Here is a 19,448-nt window from a genome sequence, read left to right as displayed (position 1 = left end):
ATGGAATAAAAAAATATAGCTTATGGCTATATTGTATGTGTTCTTTAAACTAGCGTCACATTACAGATTATGTAGTTGACCAACGCATTAGTAGAACTACATGCATTACATAATAAACATGGAAGAGCTGGCAGCTACCTTGGACAAAAAAATTGTCTATTCAAAGAGGGAACGCTGCCAGTATCTTCGGAACTTTGTCTAAAGGGACCCCTTTTAATAATATGTTTTATTCATTATATCATATTTTTTAAGCTTTTTAATTTTAGGTTCTTAGTTGTACAATTAGGTTATGCAAATAAATTGATAATATAGTATATAAAAAATAATAATAATAAACATGGTAAACATGGTATGAATGTTTAGTGAGTGGTAACGAACGGTTACCACTCACTAAAGGGTGATCCGGTAGCTTGCCTATAATTCCAGTAACATAAAAAAAAAATAAACCATCAGGATGTTCAAAGACTCCGTACGGAATGGTTTACGGTTTTACCTTAATTAAACATACACGGTGTAAAGTGAGAAATTATATAATGCATATAAAAGTAAATTGTTAAAAAATTGTTTGTACATTCAAAAATGTTGGGTCTAAAAATTAACCTGTTTTATAAAACTTTTCGTACTTTTTTTTCTTCCTTAAATTATTAAAGCCAACTGGCGTTGAAACTTATGATCTACTTTTAAAATATTAACATTAACTCTTGGAGGTACTTTACGTTCGTGAAAATTATTAAAAGTAAAAAGTGTTACACATTTCATTAATTTGTAAAATTTAAACATCATTGTAACAAAGGAGGCTTTATATTAAGTCATTGTTAATATAAAATTAAATTGAAACGGCCCATTGCGTTTAACTCTAAGAAGCTAAGTTACACAAATAAGTTAAAATATATTGAATTAGGAGCAATTTCATATGCATAAAATTAACATGAACTTGACACTTTAAAGTAGTATATTGTTAATTTACTATTTTAAACTAATATATTTTAGTACTAGGGAAAAATATACCTACAAGATGAATAGTAAAAGGCCATGACTAAGCTGAAAATGATAGTAGTAGTATTCATGAAACTGAATAAGTAAAGTTGGAAATCTTTACTGATATTATAAATTTAAGTGTCCGTCTGTATCAAAGTTAAATATTTGTATTCAGCAACTTTGTTTCTTGGTGAAACAGGTTCAGTTTTTTTAATATTGGCTCGGTATATCCTAAAGGATATACCGATATATATTACGTAAACGTATAATCTTATACATTGAAGTACTATCCTTATGTACCTAGATTTATCTATTTTTGTGACTACTAAGCATAAAAATCACAATCGCCAGTTGTTAAGGGGGAAAGGAATTGTTAGTAATGTGGACTAATAACCCTATTGCTAACAATGTATGGCCAGGTTAACCTTCACGTAGTTTCCCCTGGATACCATCATAGTAAATTACTATTTGTCAAGATGGCCAGTCTTTATGCTCATTTTATGCTACACTGGTGCCTCGCCAGCGTAAACCGTTAGCGCAGGCGGGTGCATCATTCCATTATCAGCTATAAAAAAAAAACCCGGTGTTAACTTACCTGCAGAAATTTCAATAGTTTGCACATAAACTCGCCGGCCAGCCACGCTATCGTGATCTTCTGTACGATATCCACGAACACGTAAATTAAGCCCACGAATAGATCTGCAACAACAATCTTATCTTTACACTTCATTCCACATAGATATATTAAAGTAAGAGTTTGTTTTAACGCTAATCTTCGGATCTTGCATTTTTTTTTTGAACACGGATTTTGCATTTTAAAGCCTAATTTTTGAAGATGGTCATAGGTTATTCAACATGAAGCTTCGTCATTTAAGATCTGAGCGGAAAGAAAAAAATTGACAAGCTCGTAGGCAGAAAACCATAGGCGGCCGGCATTTTATAAAAATTGGACTTCAGGTGATATCGTGAAATACAGTTATTAAGTTATAAAATATTACCAATGTCTGTTAAGTTTGTTAGATTGATTACATTGTAAATGTCAGACAGTTAAATCAATTGTTAGATTTTTAGAAACAGTTATATTACTAAAATTTGAAGATACAATTGAATACAGCTGCTGTTCAGGTTTTATTTAATTTTTCTCCTTTATATAATACAATATTTAAACGTGGAAAATTTCGGGGCCATACGTTTAGAAGTTAGCAAGTACCTAAAGTAACTCAATTTCCGTTCCTACATGTAATTAATGTCTACCTAAATAAATTGGATACTGAATATAATTTTTATATTTAAATTCTACTAGCTACCCATTCTGGATTCGCACGGGTGGACATGTATTATACACATGTATGTTTTAAAAATTTAAGCATGCAGATGGAACGGACAGACAGCGACAGCAACTTTATTTTATACTATGTAGTGATTCTTCTGTTTCTAAATATACATCTTGAATAATACGTATGCAATGTGTTTAATATTTTGTGTGTTTAATGTGGTGTAGTGATATTTTTAAAGTATTTAAAACATACTTAAAGTCCAATCACTTATTACGGGCATTCCGTGTGGTATTTTCTAGATCATGCCTGCCCGGTCCATTCGTTCAGTACAATTATGCCGAATTTACACAGCGTAGGTTTACCATAAAATATGATATCATAATTATTCATATTTCTGTACTATTATTGTAAATATAAAAATGTGACTGTCTGTCCATTTGTTTCTTACCTTTTCATGGTAAACAGCTGAACGGATCTTAAAATAATTGTAATGAAAATAGATTGTCACAAGATAATTATCTTCTTTTATCTAAAAACTAACAATTCCAGGGTACGTAATAGCGGTGGAAAGTTTGCGCAGACGTAGTTTGTACTAGTATTATATACATAATACAAAACTGATTCTACTGTAAACACGCGGTGTTAAAAAATATAAAGTTAAACGATGTACACTTACATGTAATCATAAATAATCTCTTCGTAGACTTCACCAGAGAGATACTTCTGCACAAAACGTTACACACGCAAACCTAATCTCGTAAATCAATGGTATATATTATCAAACAAGCATTTTTTACACATAAATCAATATATAAAGACTACATAAAGAGTTCCTTATTACAATGGCGCTGGAAACATTTTTGTGTAAAAAGCATTGTATGTATTTCGACACCACCAATCACTTCAAACATTGTTTTGATATACATACATCAACGTCATTAAACTGTTACATGATTTTACATAGTTTTATATAATCTGGTAACAATGGTAGAGATGGGATAATGTGAACTCGATATTCTAGTAGATTAGCAAAAAAATAAACTTCTCCAAAAATTTTATTTAAAGTTGTCCTTCCGTATATCTATTCCCGTACTAGAATTTTATGTAATCGAGCAGAATAAATGCTGCAGTCTTATGTATTTATCTTATGAAGTGCCAATATCAGATGTTTGCCACACTATAGAATTGCTGTAAATTAACGATGTCATAGGTATTTTATTAAAATGGTTTTATTTATTATTACAAAACTATAAGCGGAGAAAAATCATTAGAATACTGTAGAAATTAAATTCAGAAAAAGGTTATCTGTTCAAATTAAAAGAATCAGGTCACGATTATATTGAATGTATGTACAGAAACGAGTAGGTTAAGAGACAAGTTCGTAATTTATGAATAGACATTTGTAAGCAAATAATTTTAAAAAGCCAATAATTGAACCAATTTTAAAAAGCGAATAATTAAACTATTTTTTTATAAAATCATTGCCCAACTCTATACATTAGTATTAGTCTATGCTGGAAATAGAATTCAAGAACATCCGGAAGCATTTCGTTGTTTTAACTCAACGTAAAAAAACTACTTTCTATAATCTAATTTTTAAACAGTTTCGATTTAGAAAATTAAAATATAGGAAACAATATATTACCCGTCACTTCATCAACAAAAACATTTATTTAATTTAATTCCATTCCAGATTATTTGCTGAGATAAAAGATATCCTATATATAAGACATAGGATATATTTTATCTATTACAAATAATATAATATATCTTCATATCAAAATTCACTAAACAAAATTTAATTTTCGCGTGAAAAACTAACAAACAGACAGACTTTTGTATTTATAATGTACTGTTGTAACTTAAATGACTGTCCTTACTAATATTTGAAGTTAATTTTAACTCCTGTTAATATTTCAATAAGCCGGCCAAGTCTTGTCAGTACTTACTTATTGGATTGCAAAGTAGGTCAAATTTACGCTCAAATTTTATTACGTAGTCTGTCTATTTTCATGCCACTTATCATTTTATTTATTACCAACTAGATTTTTCTCGTAACTTCGTATTATTTGCCAAGACATATGGATTTCACGGAATAAAATTGTAATACTTAATATCAAATATATAATAATAATATTATCGGAATCGATAATGTCAAATGTAATTTAACGAATCCTAAGTGAGGTGATAAAGGTTGTTACTTCTGTCCTTAAATTCTAAAATAAACTACCTGCCGTTTCTCTAGAGATCCTGAAGATTTTGAAGTTGTTGGCAAAACGCACGTGACGCCCTGGGAGTTTCAGGCGACCAAAGGCTACCATTTACCATTAGATGGATATGCTTGTTAGCTACCAATATGAGATAAAAAATAATAAATTAAGATACCGAGAGATAGCCAACCATTCTACAAAATCTTTGTTGAGCAGCCGCTCTTCAACTCAGACCGATGGCCAGCAATTCAAATATTTTTTATACTCCATTAATTTTGTTATTATAGTTAAAAGTATATTGTAATTAGTTTGCTTTTCTGAGTTGCGTCTTTAATTTCAACAATTTTACATAGTCGAGCACTCACTTTTAAGTTTATAATAATAGTGAAACTTATTAAATATAATTCGAATGGAGAATTACTGTATTAACAACACCAATTATTAAATAGAGATTTTAAATTAAGAATTATTAAAAAAAGAGAAATTATGATACTCTCAATCTTTTATACCACTAATAGAGGTAAAGTCAAGTTTCTAGCTTTGATGATCAAAATGATCGTTTAATGTTTCTAGAAATGCACTCGATTCTCACTATACGTATAAAATTGGCACAAAGAATATGGCCACTGTCTTTTTAGAGATATAAATCAGCGTGTCAGTGTCAACTTAAGTTAAAACCAGTTGACGAACGAAAACAAGGGTTGGTTCTTGTTGGATCGGATTCAAAGTTGAATTATCTTTCGGTATTACGTAGATTTATGGGACGGTCATCTTCTATTTTTTTTTTCATTAAAGTTGCTATTATGAGTTTTGTTATTGAAGAGGAAAAGTGGTTAATGGTCATCAATTTTATTAGTGGTGCCTGCGACTTCGTGTACATTTGTATTTGTATTTATTGTGATCAAACGAAAATAATAAAGAAAGCATATAATATATTGTCAATCAATAATTAATAAATTTGGAATAATAAAAATAGATGTCAATTTTTACAAAATTAATTGTTATTCTACCTTTCTTTAACCCATAACAATATATTCCGTATTTTTTTATGTATTAACATATATAAACATGTTTTTGGGCCGTCACTATGAAATAATCGATTTGATTCTACGATTTTATTATATGTAAGATTACTATTAGCAAATAAACTCAAAATTATAGTAAACAGTTAATAAATTATTTCTCCAACTAAGATTAATGAAATTATATCACCGATATTTCATTTTTCTATAGTAGTTCAATTATGACAAACTGACTGCCATAAGGTATATACAATATTTATATTTTTTAATGTAAAATGGCAAACAAGGTGATGGTCCCCCTGATGCTAAGTGATAACCGTCGCCTATCTAGATGAACAGCACTAAGGACATCACGTTATCATGTTATCATCATGTTAGCTTGCCTTGCTATTCCTGAGGACTAAGATTTCGACTCTCTTATCTAACTCCACTGTATAATAACACCCTACATTCGAAAAATAGCTTAAAATAAGTGAGACACAGATGACTCCTTACAGTCTATCTCTAGTAATATTAGTATATAGATTAATCCGAAATTTATAAAACGACATCACATCACCTGAATTTTATATGAACGAATTAAGAACAAATAATAACTACCAAGGTAAAGGAAGTTTTACGGCTTAAAACGTCATGGTTGTGGACATGCATTGAGCAAAAGTTACCTTTATAAGTACCTTAATTAAAGTCCTTTTATTGTGTGAAAAAGGACCGGGACCAGGCGAACCTTTCCCAAAGGTTGGATTTAAAATGTATGAGGTTCGCACTTTATATTATGGTCTGTATGTTGAAGTACTATTAAACACACTGTATTGTGTCAATAAATTAATAAAATATTTTTTATTAGTAAAATATTTTATGATAACTATTTAATTTATAGTCATCAATCATATTCCAAAATATTATAGTTCCATAGGTCGAAAACAAAAAAATATGTGTTTTGGGCACCAAGCAATTGAATATTATCATTAATATTTATTATTTCAAACTTGTTATAATATAATCTGTTGAGACACGGAAGCTTTAATCAATATCTAACTTGTTGTATACCACATATATTCTCTCTGGTTATGGCAATAAACAAGTTAATTTGTACAATATTTGTAAAGTGTTTTAATAAAGAAATGAGTCAAGTATAAAATATGTTTAATATAATAAATCAACTGCAAATAATACAAATAACATAATAAAACATCAGAACTAATTATTTTCTTTCTTAGGAGTTATTTGACTTTTTTATTGTCTCTATAATTTACTGAGTCTTACACAATAAATTATAGAGAATTGTAGAATAAAAGTAATAACATAATTTTTAACATCTTCACGTTCTTTTAATCTCTTTCACACTGACCAATATAAGAAGATTTAATAAGTATTGTAAGATTTTTCTATATTTTCCAAAATCACAAAGTACAATGAACCCAATGATTTTCATTATTAGATGAAATACAGTAAACAAGTAAGCGATATTTTTATAGCTAACCTATAAATTTACCTTATGAATATTTATTCTTGACTGGTAAACAACATAATGGCGGTAGTTCTTACAAGGCGAAAAATTGGGCATGCTAATATGCCACTCAATCCAATATCTTGTTACTAATATTATAAATAACAAGGTACTGTTTGTATTTAATGATCTATATGTTTTTACCTATGTACCTGTGGTTTACAAAAAAGTGAGAGAAATGAAAGATTTAATGTAAAATGACGAAGTATGTAATATCAATAATATACAGAATTAAATAACAAATAAAAATTACATGAAACAACTTTACAGATCAGTAATTAGTAAGCGAATAATATGACGTTTGAAAAATATAGTTTTCAGTTGGTGTTTTTGTTATATGACTATAACGTAAATATAAGGAGGTTGGTATCCTACATACCTATTTAAACGTTTTTAAACATAACCAGTTGTCCATTATTACTGTCCATTATTATAGTACTTTTGATTTGAGACTCGAAAGTGCTGTAATGTCTATTAAGCTTCTGTATTTATTAACCAAAGTGTATATTCCGTTCAAACAGTACGCGTTTACAAGTATTAATAAACACTGTTATCCACTGGCTAAAGATTATTTCTACTTGTTGTTAATATAATAATTACATTTTTGATATTTAATTTCGATTAGAAGTATATATTTTTTGTTTATCAGATATAATTTAATTGTAATTATTATGCACCTATTAATTCTAATATTGTTATAGAATAATATAATATGTAGGTATGGTATGTAGACTGCTTACTTACGAAATTAATAATTCATTTTTCACTTTCCCGACGCAGTCTATTTTTTTAACTAGAAAAAAAAATAGTTAACGGTCTATCACTTCGAGAAGTCTTTGTAGTGAGAGATTACAATTTTAACAAAGACTCAGTAGACAGTAAATATTACTATCATGCTACAAACAAAACAACTTGTTTATATTTTACTTGGTAATTTAAACACAAATAAATACAATAGACTGTTTTTCATTCAACTTTGTAAAGAATTTTAATTTTATAAATAGACTAGCTTCATCTACGTCGATGAGATACTTTGTTAATGAAATTTATAAATTATAATATACATAGTGAAAGGACATGGATAGTGTAAAATAAATTACTTTTGTTAATTTGTTAATTCACTTCAGTGTTTTTTATAATTCCTGTAATTTACTTGGTTAATAGTTGCAGATGCATATAAAAATATATAGTAGTGAAAATATAGAATATGTTATTTTTTATACCATTCTATTTTTTACATTACATACATTAGATTTGATTTCCTCAACAGTTGCTTGGTAAAAGGTTGCGATGTGGTAACACAATTACAAAGTATTGACGCATGATACGAGTATTTTAGTCCTTTGAAATAGCAACGCTTAGTAACACAGAGAACTTAATATTACATACTAGTACGTCATAATATAAAAAATCAGATAAATGAAAATAAACATTACTTTTACCGCATCCTGCGTAGGTGGGTAAAATAAAACCTTCTCAGTATTAAGTACTTGTGCAATCAGTGTTCCGTATTGTAACTCCATATTGAATTCAACAACAATCATAACGTAATACTGATATTTTTCTCTCCAATCTACGTTATATTATTTACGGCTATGATTTTTTTCCAATTTTTCACGAGGCCACGTTCTAAGGTAAAATTGGGACAATATTTTTTTCGATAAATTACAAAATGTAACTTCAGCGTTATTTATGAAATTACACTTTGAACAACATTAGAGAAACGTCTGCTTTGTCAATTTTTAGGCTTAGAAAACCTCATCTTTCTACCTTGTATTTATAGGCAGATACTATTGTAATACCTAACTACTACTAATAGGTAATACTATTAGGTAGGTATACTTATTAGGTAGATAATTTTTCCACAAAAATGACTATTTACACCTGAAGTGTTTTAATACAACTACAATGAAGATTACAATTAAAAATAAATTAATAAATATACCTCGCACTAGAAAGATTACGTTCGGCGTTCCATGTTCAAAAATATTAAATTTATCTCTGACTGACTGTTGCGATTGCAAACAAAGGATTTGGCTGAGGATGAACAATTACACGTTTTTTGACGTATAGATAAAAGAAGCAATATTAAGTATATGTAATATAACAAACCTATACAATGATTTGATGAATCTGTCTGTCATCTTTATAACTAACCGTATAAGTTGTTCAAGAAATAAACTATTGATTAACGAATTGTAATTTTAATATGTTACAGTAGATATATATAATGAATAATATATCAAGTTAAGTATGCAGATCTAAGGAACTCAATCTAAAAAACTAGTTAGTTTTGATGTTTTGTAATACGAATAAGAATGTCCACGCTATGATGTCTACGCCTAAAGAAATTTGGCTACGCACTGCGGAAAAAACTTATAGAATACATAAGTTTGGCGAACAAAATTCGCAATAAGGCTGAGATATTTTACGCCACGATGCGACTATAAACCAGGTTCTACTTATAACGGTTAGGCCAGCTATAAACGAATATTGGTAAACTCTACTGAACACATAGAGTGTGGGTATGGCCACTAGCTAGTTATGGTACACAAAATGTATGAAATAAAATTTTGTTACAGTTGAAACTATAGAGCTTTGCGGATTGGAGGTTTTTAAAAATAATCACAGACCGCCTAATCGACGTATTATGTGATCGCAGCCCTGTTATATTTGTATTTAATTCACTACTTAAATAATAATAATCGTAGACAATTCACACAGTGCCATGTAGTACGAAACCAAGCAGAGCTTGTATTATGAGAACTAGAGAACTGTTATAAGTACTTAAAGATATTTTTTGAACATATATAATATATATAAAAACCTCTTTCCAATAGGAGATATGATTGTTGTAATCAGACAAATATTTACAAAGATCGTGTAAACTGACAGGCAACCTTTGGAACCGAATTCTTGACCACTCAGGCCGTAAATCTTCTAAATTTATATAATGCAAATGAAAGTATATTATATCTATTTATTAGTCTGACCATAAAAAGTGGATCCATTGCCAGTCTTCAAGATGACCCCAACGACGACAACTTAGATTTATTGTTTATCGTAATTTCTTCAATATAATTTTCATTTAATTAAGATTCAAGGTTTTTTTGTAATTATTGAAAATAAACAAAGTTTTATTAATAATTTTCTTATACACCATTTAACAGAGATTTTCCGGGGCGTCTTTAATTTTAATCTTATTTTCCTGACAGTTATTTACGACGGAATAAATTCTATTATAACACGATGTCAAATATCTTCATATTGAATGAACATTTTATCAATAAGCTCCTCTTAATATTCTACGCAGTAGTCATTGTTTACTCTATTGAAATTGATATTTTAATAAATAATTACATTTAAACTCAAATCAAATATACGATGACCTTTGACGAACAGAAATGTGTTGATGGGATTTATTGAATGAAGGACTGAAGACTCCCTCTAGATCCTTAGAAATGCCCATGGGATCCTTCAGGTCCTTTAATGGTTATAACATAAGATACAATTAAAATTATTTATCTGAAATAGTGATTATAGATGTCCTAATTTGAATCATACATCTTTATAAATTTAGATTGAATTTGTATAAATTATTGTATGTCATGATATGCCAACATACAAGAATTTTTACATTGGTTAATAAACGAAATGTGAATTATAAAATGATGTCGCCGCCAATAGACACTGATTTAAGTAAAAGATTTATATATATTATATGTATGTTATAGTGTAGAACAAGCCGAGAAATTAAAATATCTGTAATGCATCCGTGCGAAGACGGGTCGCTAGTCGTATATAATAGTAGAAATAACTAAGTACTTTATGTGTAAGTATGTGATATTACGAAAAAAGTACGAAACTACTAATTAACTACTAAACCTCAATTGTAAAATAAATCTAAAAAAAAAATTACTGTAAACGTAAAAGGATATAAATTTTCGTAAAGACAAAATGGCGAGAACTTGATGATAAAATCAACCTAATTTATATCTATTTATTAGTGACATTTTATAATTTTCAGTCAATCAATGATCTAAACATATATTATAACTTGTACAAATATAAGCATTGCTTTATAAAACTAAAAATAAATCTCTAACGGTCAAACTCGATCGAGTGATCGTATATGTAGTGTTACGTACTGATGAATGTTTCTGTGTTTTCCTGGTCAATATTTTTGTGCTAAAGTTATTTATATATCGTGTACGTGTAAAAAAAACAAACAAGTCAAGGGCGCACTATTTTTGCCAGTTGACTACAGAACACTAAAAATGTTGTATCAATCAACGTATCTGCACTTATGTATCAAATTGAATCGGATCAACATCTAAATGCGGGTTAGGCTCTATGATAGAATCAGATAGAATTTCCCGTAACTCGCTAAAGTTTATCGAGATACGGGTATATAGTATATTTAATGGTAAATAAGTAAAACGTGTACCTAAAACTAGTTTTACGTGGTCTGTCAGCTTAGTTATTATTACAATTACTTGCATTTTGTGACGTCCGTGGTGCTTTATTAACAACTTCGATGTTTTAGCGGTTTAACGCTATATTTCGATAGTTACGTGTTCGATTTCTCACACGATACAAACGATATTCATGACTATGATTGTTTGTTTGCTACTGGTCTCGGTGTTTTCTATATACATTATTTATAATATATAAATAAATATATTTAAGTATTTATATCAGTTGTACCCATAATACAAGCTCTGCTTAGCTCGGGTCTAGATGGCCAGGAATATTATTATATACAGCTAGCTACATATAGCGTCACGAATATTATAAAATGTATTAAAACAGCTGTAGTAGTAGCACATAAGCATTGCTACCACTGATGTACCTTTCTTCTACATCATCTTATTGCAGTGCAGTATCCCTAGAAACAGGTGCAAGCTGTTGGTGTCAGATTTAGTTATGCCTGAGGTATCCACTTTAACGACTATGTACAAAGTCCCTCTAGTCTTAATGCGCAGTGCCGATATATTTGATAATACGTGATAATATGTACGTAAAATTAGGCAGGACAGTGGTATCTTCATAGTCAATTTTATACGTAGTCCATCTGGTTTTAACTATTACAACTATGTTAGAGAAACAAACGAAATTAAGTTGGAAATGTAATGTAATATTTACTTAAGAGAATCAGTATTTATATTTTATATTTGATGGCTTCGGTGGTCTAAGGCATACCGCCTTACTTCCGGTGCTCGCGGGTTCTCTCCGTTAAGATTTTGTATTCATGATTATTTGTATCGGTTTGGGTGTGGGTGCATGTATTGACGAAAAAAAAACATATATATCTTATGTATTTGTGTCAGTTATTTAGTATCCCTGACATAAGCTTTAGCTAGCTTAACTTGGCGCTGTTAGCGCTGTGTCAATAAAAAGTATTATCATACATAGTGACAACTTACCAGCTATAGCCAACTGCATTATGAAGAAATTCATTCTGCTTTTCCTCGCATTGGTACAAAGAAGAGCGGCGATGACTGAAGCATTGAGTACCACAATAGCAACGAACAACACCCACATTACAGTAAATTGGATAGTCTGAAATAAATAAAAAATATCTTTATTATTACATAATAATAAGGGTCCATTTTCAGACAATTTGTTATCTCATCACGATTTTATTATTCAGCAAAGAGGACTGTTTAACTATAAATAGGCCTGCCTATACGTAGCGTCTGTACTTATATTATACGTTTCATTCAAAACAATTACTAAGCCTACATCATAGAAATATATTATTGTACCTAAATCACAGTAATTTAAATTCTAATATAGAATGCCATAAGATCTCATTTGCCAAGTAAACATCACTCAAACTATTAAATGTATTATGTGATACGTTATACGCAAATGTAAGGTAAAGCTTTATTTATACCTTAATACTGGAAATGATTGTCTCACAGACTCATGTAATTTAAATATTTTATAGTAGACACTATCTTCATGTATTTTTTGAGCAAAATCCTGTATGTATTATTAATAAAAAATCAAAATCCCTCTTTCTTCCTATATAAGTTAAATAGGAAGAAAAAGGGATTTTGATTTTTTTTTGTATGGATGATAATAGAATGATGCCCCAGACTGCTCTAACGAGTAAGCCATCTCAACAAAGTCGTCAAGAATTTGTCACGATGGTTTCCAGGGAAAACCGCGTGGAGGTCAGCCCGTCAACAGCCCAGAACACTAATAATCCACTTTCCTCCTTATGGGATTTTGATATTACTAGTAACATATCAACCTCCACGCGGTGCCTTCGAAAACCATTGTGGTAAATTTATGAAAAATTTATGGGTGACTTTATTCTTATCTTATCATCCACTGTACTGTTAGCGTAGACGGGTGCATCTTTTCATGGTGATACATAAAAAAAAAACAATCCTACTGCCTACCCTAACTGAGCAAAACAAGCAAACTCCACAACAGTTCGCCAAGACTAAGGTGTTATTTAAATTACTGTAACAAGTAACTTCAATAGTCTTGAAGCTGGAATTAAAATTAGTTACTTGACTGATGGAATATATGAGAAAGAAGTGTTACAGGCCTGTGCAGATGCATTTTGGCTATATGACAGACTGTATAGTTATTTATTTCTACAGAGGCGCTAAACAAGTACCGACGAAACTATTTATATTCTATTTCTAACAACCAGAGGAGGTTAAAAATCTAGCCTATATCCTAAAAATAGACTATGTCACTACCACATTTTTATGTAATATGTAGTAATTGAATGAATCAACGTAATAGAGAGAGATTAATTTTCCATTGAGCGAGCGTTGTGACGTAGTAGTTAACTACCCTGAATTATTCCCAAGGTCGTGGTTTCAAATTGGGCTGATACCAAAAAAGCAATTCTTTGTATTGTAATTTATATTTCTCGCTAATTCTGCCGTGATAAAAACACATGTGGATCTTCATTTCAACAACTTCTCGAAACCAAAAATTTACCCGAGTGTTTCATATTTCATATTTATAATATTAGTATGGATTTCATTCTCTCAATTCACATTAATTTCACATTGGCAAACCAATGACATAAATTTATTTTGTGTACAAGTAGTTGGTCAAAATGAGAAGCATGAAAGCGAGTAAATCTTGTCACACCCACTACATTTCATGTGGATTACAGCTGTAATAAAAGCTGAAAGGTTTTAATCGTGTAATGGATATTTCGGTGCGCATGTTATCACGAGTGGCTGTCGCTGATAACGTTATCGATATTGTAGTGGTCATCTTCCGTTGTAGTCAGGCTTTCAATTTGGCTTTCAGTGGTAAAAAAGTTCATTAACACTTTATCGTAGTCTGACGTAAAATATGATAGCTTATTCCGTATTTAGAATAAAATAAAATAGTCAAACTACAGACAAACCCCGACAGAAGTTTTGCAATATAGAGATTGTAAATATTGTAAATTTGGAAAAATAGGCTTTTTATATGCCTCGGACAGCCTCGGCGGTCCAGTGGTTTGATACACCGCTTTACTATCCGATGGTCGTGGGTTCGATTCCTCGCATAGTACAAACATTTGTGTTCATGAGTATGATTGTTTGTATCGGTCTGGGTGTTTTCTATTTATAATATGTATTTATTTACAAAAAAAATGTATCCATGTATTTATATCAGTTGTCTAGTACCCATAACACAAGCTCTGCTTAGCTTGGGACTAGATGGCGCTGTGTAAATTGTCCTGAGATATCATTATTATTATAATTTTAAATCTTATCTATCTATTTTTGCGAATAAAACTGACTTGCACTCTAGTAACGGAAATATGGAGAACAAAATGAATTAGTATAAATATCAAAATGTAAGCGAAACGCAATCATGTTGCGTATTATATAATGACAACATCAACAGTTGACAATAACTCAGACTAACCCATCTGGGAATATAGTCATGAAGGTACAAGCGTATATTTATGAAAAAGTATTTATCTATAAAAGCTTTGTATGTATTTTATAGCAGAATGGAATAAGTTATTAGAATAACAGTTGCTTAATAGCATTTTAATGAATCTGCTCTCGTAGATGTATAATGTTGATTTTAAGCTGTGTTACGAGTTGTTTTTACAAGCAACTGTAGTACCTGCGGGATTTCACTCTGACTTTTGATAAATGCTCATTTTAGTTTGAATATTTTGTTTTTAGTAAGTGGTATCTCTCTTAATATATAATTCATCATATATGTAGTTCTAAAATTCTCATAAGTGGTAATCTATGTTTACACTAGTATGTTCTAAATATATAATAAACTTTAGTATGTTCTAAACATACTGTAATTCATAGATGTTTAAGAGCAATTTTTTTTATCATTATATCTTGCAAGATGCACATTAAGGTAAAAATAATGTTCATTAACTTTTTTAATCTGTATCATGTTTGGTAAATTTGATATATTTTTGCAAACAAACATTACGTTTCATAAGATTACCCCTTATGAGAATTAAATCTATGTAAAAGCCGGTAATTATTCTAAAATAATAAAGTTTGCACCATATGACACAAAAAATATTATATTTTATCGAGGGGGGCTTACATATTAGATATAGATATACATATTTCATATTAGATATGAAGGGTTTATATCCCTTTAAAATGAATTTATCCAAACAATTGCTTGTTGTACCTATGCCTTGCTGAGAAAAAAATGTTTTAACAGATTCATATAAAAAATATTTTGTTCCTAGTGACACAATCCTTGCGAGATATGCAGTTGCTGCCTTCATAATAACACCAATCTATTTAACAAAAAAAAAACATAACATTATCGCAACCCTATATTCGGCGGTCCATATTTAAAATTATTATTAAAAAAATATCAAACGTACATTATTTATTTACGTATTTAACCGTTAGTAACCAAAATTGAAAACGCTCGTTGGAAATAATCTGCACATATGATAATTTACCAATATGTATGAAATGTTTGATCATGGATAATCATGGAAATATCATGACAGTCAGTTTTAGCTTGGCTAGTATTATTAATTAACATAAATTAGTTTGTTTTTGCGTCATAATACTATATACTTCATGTTTACCATATTTACTACTTCTACTTTTTCTAGGCTAATTCTTCGCAATCAGGAGGACAAAGTCGCATGTATTACTTGTATAAACTATATTTTTTTCATTTTCCCTCACTGTAAGTATTAACAATATATAAAGCTACGGTATTAATCACGTTAGCGTCATGTAATAAATGTCGGTATGATTTTTCCTCGCAATTCGTTTCTTGTGCTTAATCTTTAGCCCCATGTATTGACATTAATCTTATAGGATTATCTACCGTGCCGTGCCGCTTCCTATTATTACTAGGTTATATTTATTTATTGAACTTTGACACATATATCTATATATAAATAGTAATGTTAGTATAGTGATCTTAACGCATAGTGACGGAAGCATAACATAATCCACGTGTAAATTAGTTAAGTATTTTTTGATTTTATTCGACCTCGTTCGTTTTTTTGTTACATTACGACCTAATTGAATTAATTTTGACTTGAAAATAAATTGTTATTTATTGTTACTAATAAAGCAGATGACATTCCGGGTATCAGTCAGTAGTGTATAATTAAAAAACCGCACCATAAGCACCTTTAAATAAACTAACATAAACACCTAAAAATAGTGAAAACTAATAAATTAGATATTGTTGCCTGAGAACTAATATGAGTGTACCAACATTTTTTATACAAAACATAAACAGCCAACTAGGTAGCGTCATATAAAATTTAGAGCAATCGATTATTTTAGATTCTAGGTGGAAACTAGTACTCACGTCATAAAAATAGTAGTAATTCAGGTCAACCTTCCCATCAGTGGCGTTGCTGTAATTTCTCCCGAAGTCTTGACTAAAATCATCCAAAGTGAACACAGTGGTAAAGGTTCGAGGAGTGGTCAGCTCGCCCATTTCTTCCATGAATTCCGGATCCATGATTCTGTAAAGAAGAATACAATTACTTAAAATATTATGTATGTAAATGTCGATTATTTATTTTTGACTAGATTTTACCAGCGGATTCGCTCTTCTATAATAATTTTGTCAGCCAATTCTGGTACATTATTCACAAATAAAGCCAAATGGCACACTGACACAACTACCTTATATTAAAATAATTTATTTTACTACCTATATTCCTGACATATTATAATTTGTTTATATTTATCCCCAGATGAGGCACCATGAGCTTTACCAAAATTTATTAATGAACAGATACTTCATATTTTTTTTTAATAAGTTAAATTATCAGAATTCGAATTATCTATACTACATTATAATAATTCAGTTAAATGGGGTTTGAAAGGAATATTTTTATTACTTTAAACTTACAACTGGAGTAACTCCGAAAGCCAATATTCCCTGTTACTCCAGTCAGCTAGTACCTACTATCCGTGGTCACGTGTCTAGTGCACCGAAACGTCGAGAGAGGTAAATATCTTTATTTAACTATATTAATATGTAAAAAATGATTACTATTAAGTATTACTTCTCTACAAGAGTTGTACATAATTATTATGTAATTAATATATTTACAAAACTTTGGGGATTAGAGTAACAAATAATATTTTCTTATGTTAGACCGTAATTTGAATACTTTATAATAGAAGTTTTCTCTTGTAAATGAAATACAAAATTTTATCTTATCTGTGATATAACATAACATAAGCACTGTAGAGCATAGTATCAACACGAAATAAATTATTCAAATTTTTCCCTTTACACTTTATCTAACCTCGGAAAGTATTACATGATATTTAGCGAGAAATTTTATCTTTATCCCATTCTTTGATCCTTTAATGCTGAAACGTCGACAATAGACATTCTAAGGACACAAGAAAGGAAAGAATTTGGCCTAAATCTCTACTGTGTCAATGTTTCCACTTGATCTCATCCGCAATAACCCGTCAGGATTGCAACAATTTAATCAGCATTTGTGCGGTCCTCCATTTTTGGTGAATTACTCTTAATTAAAGTGCGACTGTGTCCGACCACAGAAGATAAATTACGTTTGTTAGTCTGTCGTTATTTACTGAGCTACTTGATACATTTGGACCAACACTTTTGGTCAAACTCTCTCTAATGTCTTTCATTGTGCTGACAAATTGCATGGTATTATTGTGTCTTTATCAAATCAAATCAATACAAAACAAAAATCATTTATTCATATTAGCCGCTTATGAACGTCATATCTTTTATATTAATGTTATTTCCATAATACAGATTGAATTGAGAAGAACTGACAAGAAATTCAGTAGAATTTCATTTTTTTAAATCCACTTTATTTATAATGCGTATTTATGTAGGTGTCTATGTCTAACATTAAAGGAAAATTCCGTACATGAACAAGTATTACCACACACTTATGTTATTTAAGTAATCGTTTATTGAGTAATAGGCTTTGCTCAATATATATGATTTAACAGATATTTTAAATTTATTTAAAGATAATTCCAGGATGTCCTTAAATTCATGATTCAGATTCAGATTATTAATATCTTTCAGTAATTATTGAAAAAATAAAACTCATTTAAAGAATGCAATATAAATTACTTTAATTCACTATCATCTATTACTTATATGACCTCTGGCATGTACACTATTAGTGCAAAGAGCATTAGGTACTACTACAAGATTCTTAATTCAGTTGCGTCTAACATGCAAACCGAGTTATACTATTCTGAACTGCAGCTTCTGAATACTCTGTGCATAGTCGGTGTTCAATGTAGCTTCCTATTTCATTTACAAGTATGAATGAGCAAGTTTCTTGCTCATTCTTCTTGTGATGAGTCTGCGTTCCGAATAAAAATGTGATGTAAGTTTATCCGAATAAAAAATATTTCTATTTCTCTTTACATACAAAATAAACAACCGTATCGCGCGTAAATAGCTCTGACGAAATATAAAAATTGCGAGTTTTTAAGTGTACTGATGTATATATAAATGTAATTATCCTCCTTGGACCAATAATAATAAACCAGAAGACAATATCTTAAAATTGATAAAAGTCAAACAAAGAAATGATATTACCGCAGAGTTTGATTCACTCTCTCATTGCTTTTTTGTTACTTTTTTATGCTAAGTTTTTATTAACGAAATTGAAATGTCTTTTCAATGTCTCTTTTAACTTCCTACGAAGCATTACTTCCTATGGAACACTGTAAACTTTTCATTGCTTTACAAAAAAGTTTCGTGCAAACAACAAAGTCTCCAATTGTGTTCGATTGCTGGAAATTTTAAGCCGTAATTGTTATTACCATACTGATTTGAATTATCTATACCTTTTCTAAATTATATTATGAATGCCACTATGGTTTTTTTTATGATGAATGTAAGATTATGCAATTTTTTTTAAACTACGAAATTACGCATCAGTATCCCTGAATTCAAACATAAAGATTTGTTTATTCAATGCTGCCTCCAATAT

At 29.9% G+C, this 19,448-nt stretch overlaps 1 protein-coding gene across 1 annotated transcript in view; it reads right to left on the bottom strand.

Annotated features, from left to right (window-relative positions):
* The window catches only part of LOC131843598 (cardioacceleratory peptide receptor-like), a 31,219-nt gene extending 14,262 nt beyond the window's left edge, over positions 1-16,957 (bottom strand). The window contains exons 1-3 of the mRNA XM_059192269.1: positions 16,802-16,957; positions 12,424-12,559; positions 1,574-1,677 (exon numbers count right to left, since the gene is read on the bottom strand). Coding sequence (XP_059048252.1) covers positions 1,574-1,677; positions 12,424-12,559; positions 16,802-16,957 — 396 coding nt within the window. The remainder of the gene's footprint in view (positions 1-1,573; positions 1,678-12,423; positions 12,560-16,801) is intronic.
* Between the last annotated feature and the right edge of the window lie 2,491 nt (positions 16,958-19,448).

This window comes from Achroia grisella, unplaced genomic scaffold, assembly GCF_030625045.1.
Source record: "Achroia grisella isolate CSIRO2021 unplaced genomic scaffold, CSIRO_AGI_Agris_v1 utg327, whole genome shotgun sequence".
In the NCBI taxonomy this organism is placed as follows: Eukaryota; Metazoa; Arthropoda; class Insecta; order Lepidoptera; family Pyralidae; genus Achroia; species Achroia grisella.
Note: the sequence above shows the minus strand (reverse complement) of the source record. Positions and strands in the feature narration are given on the sequence as shown.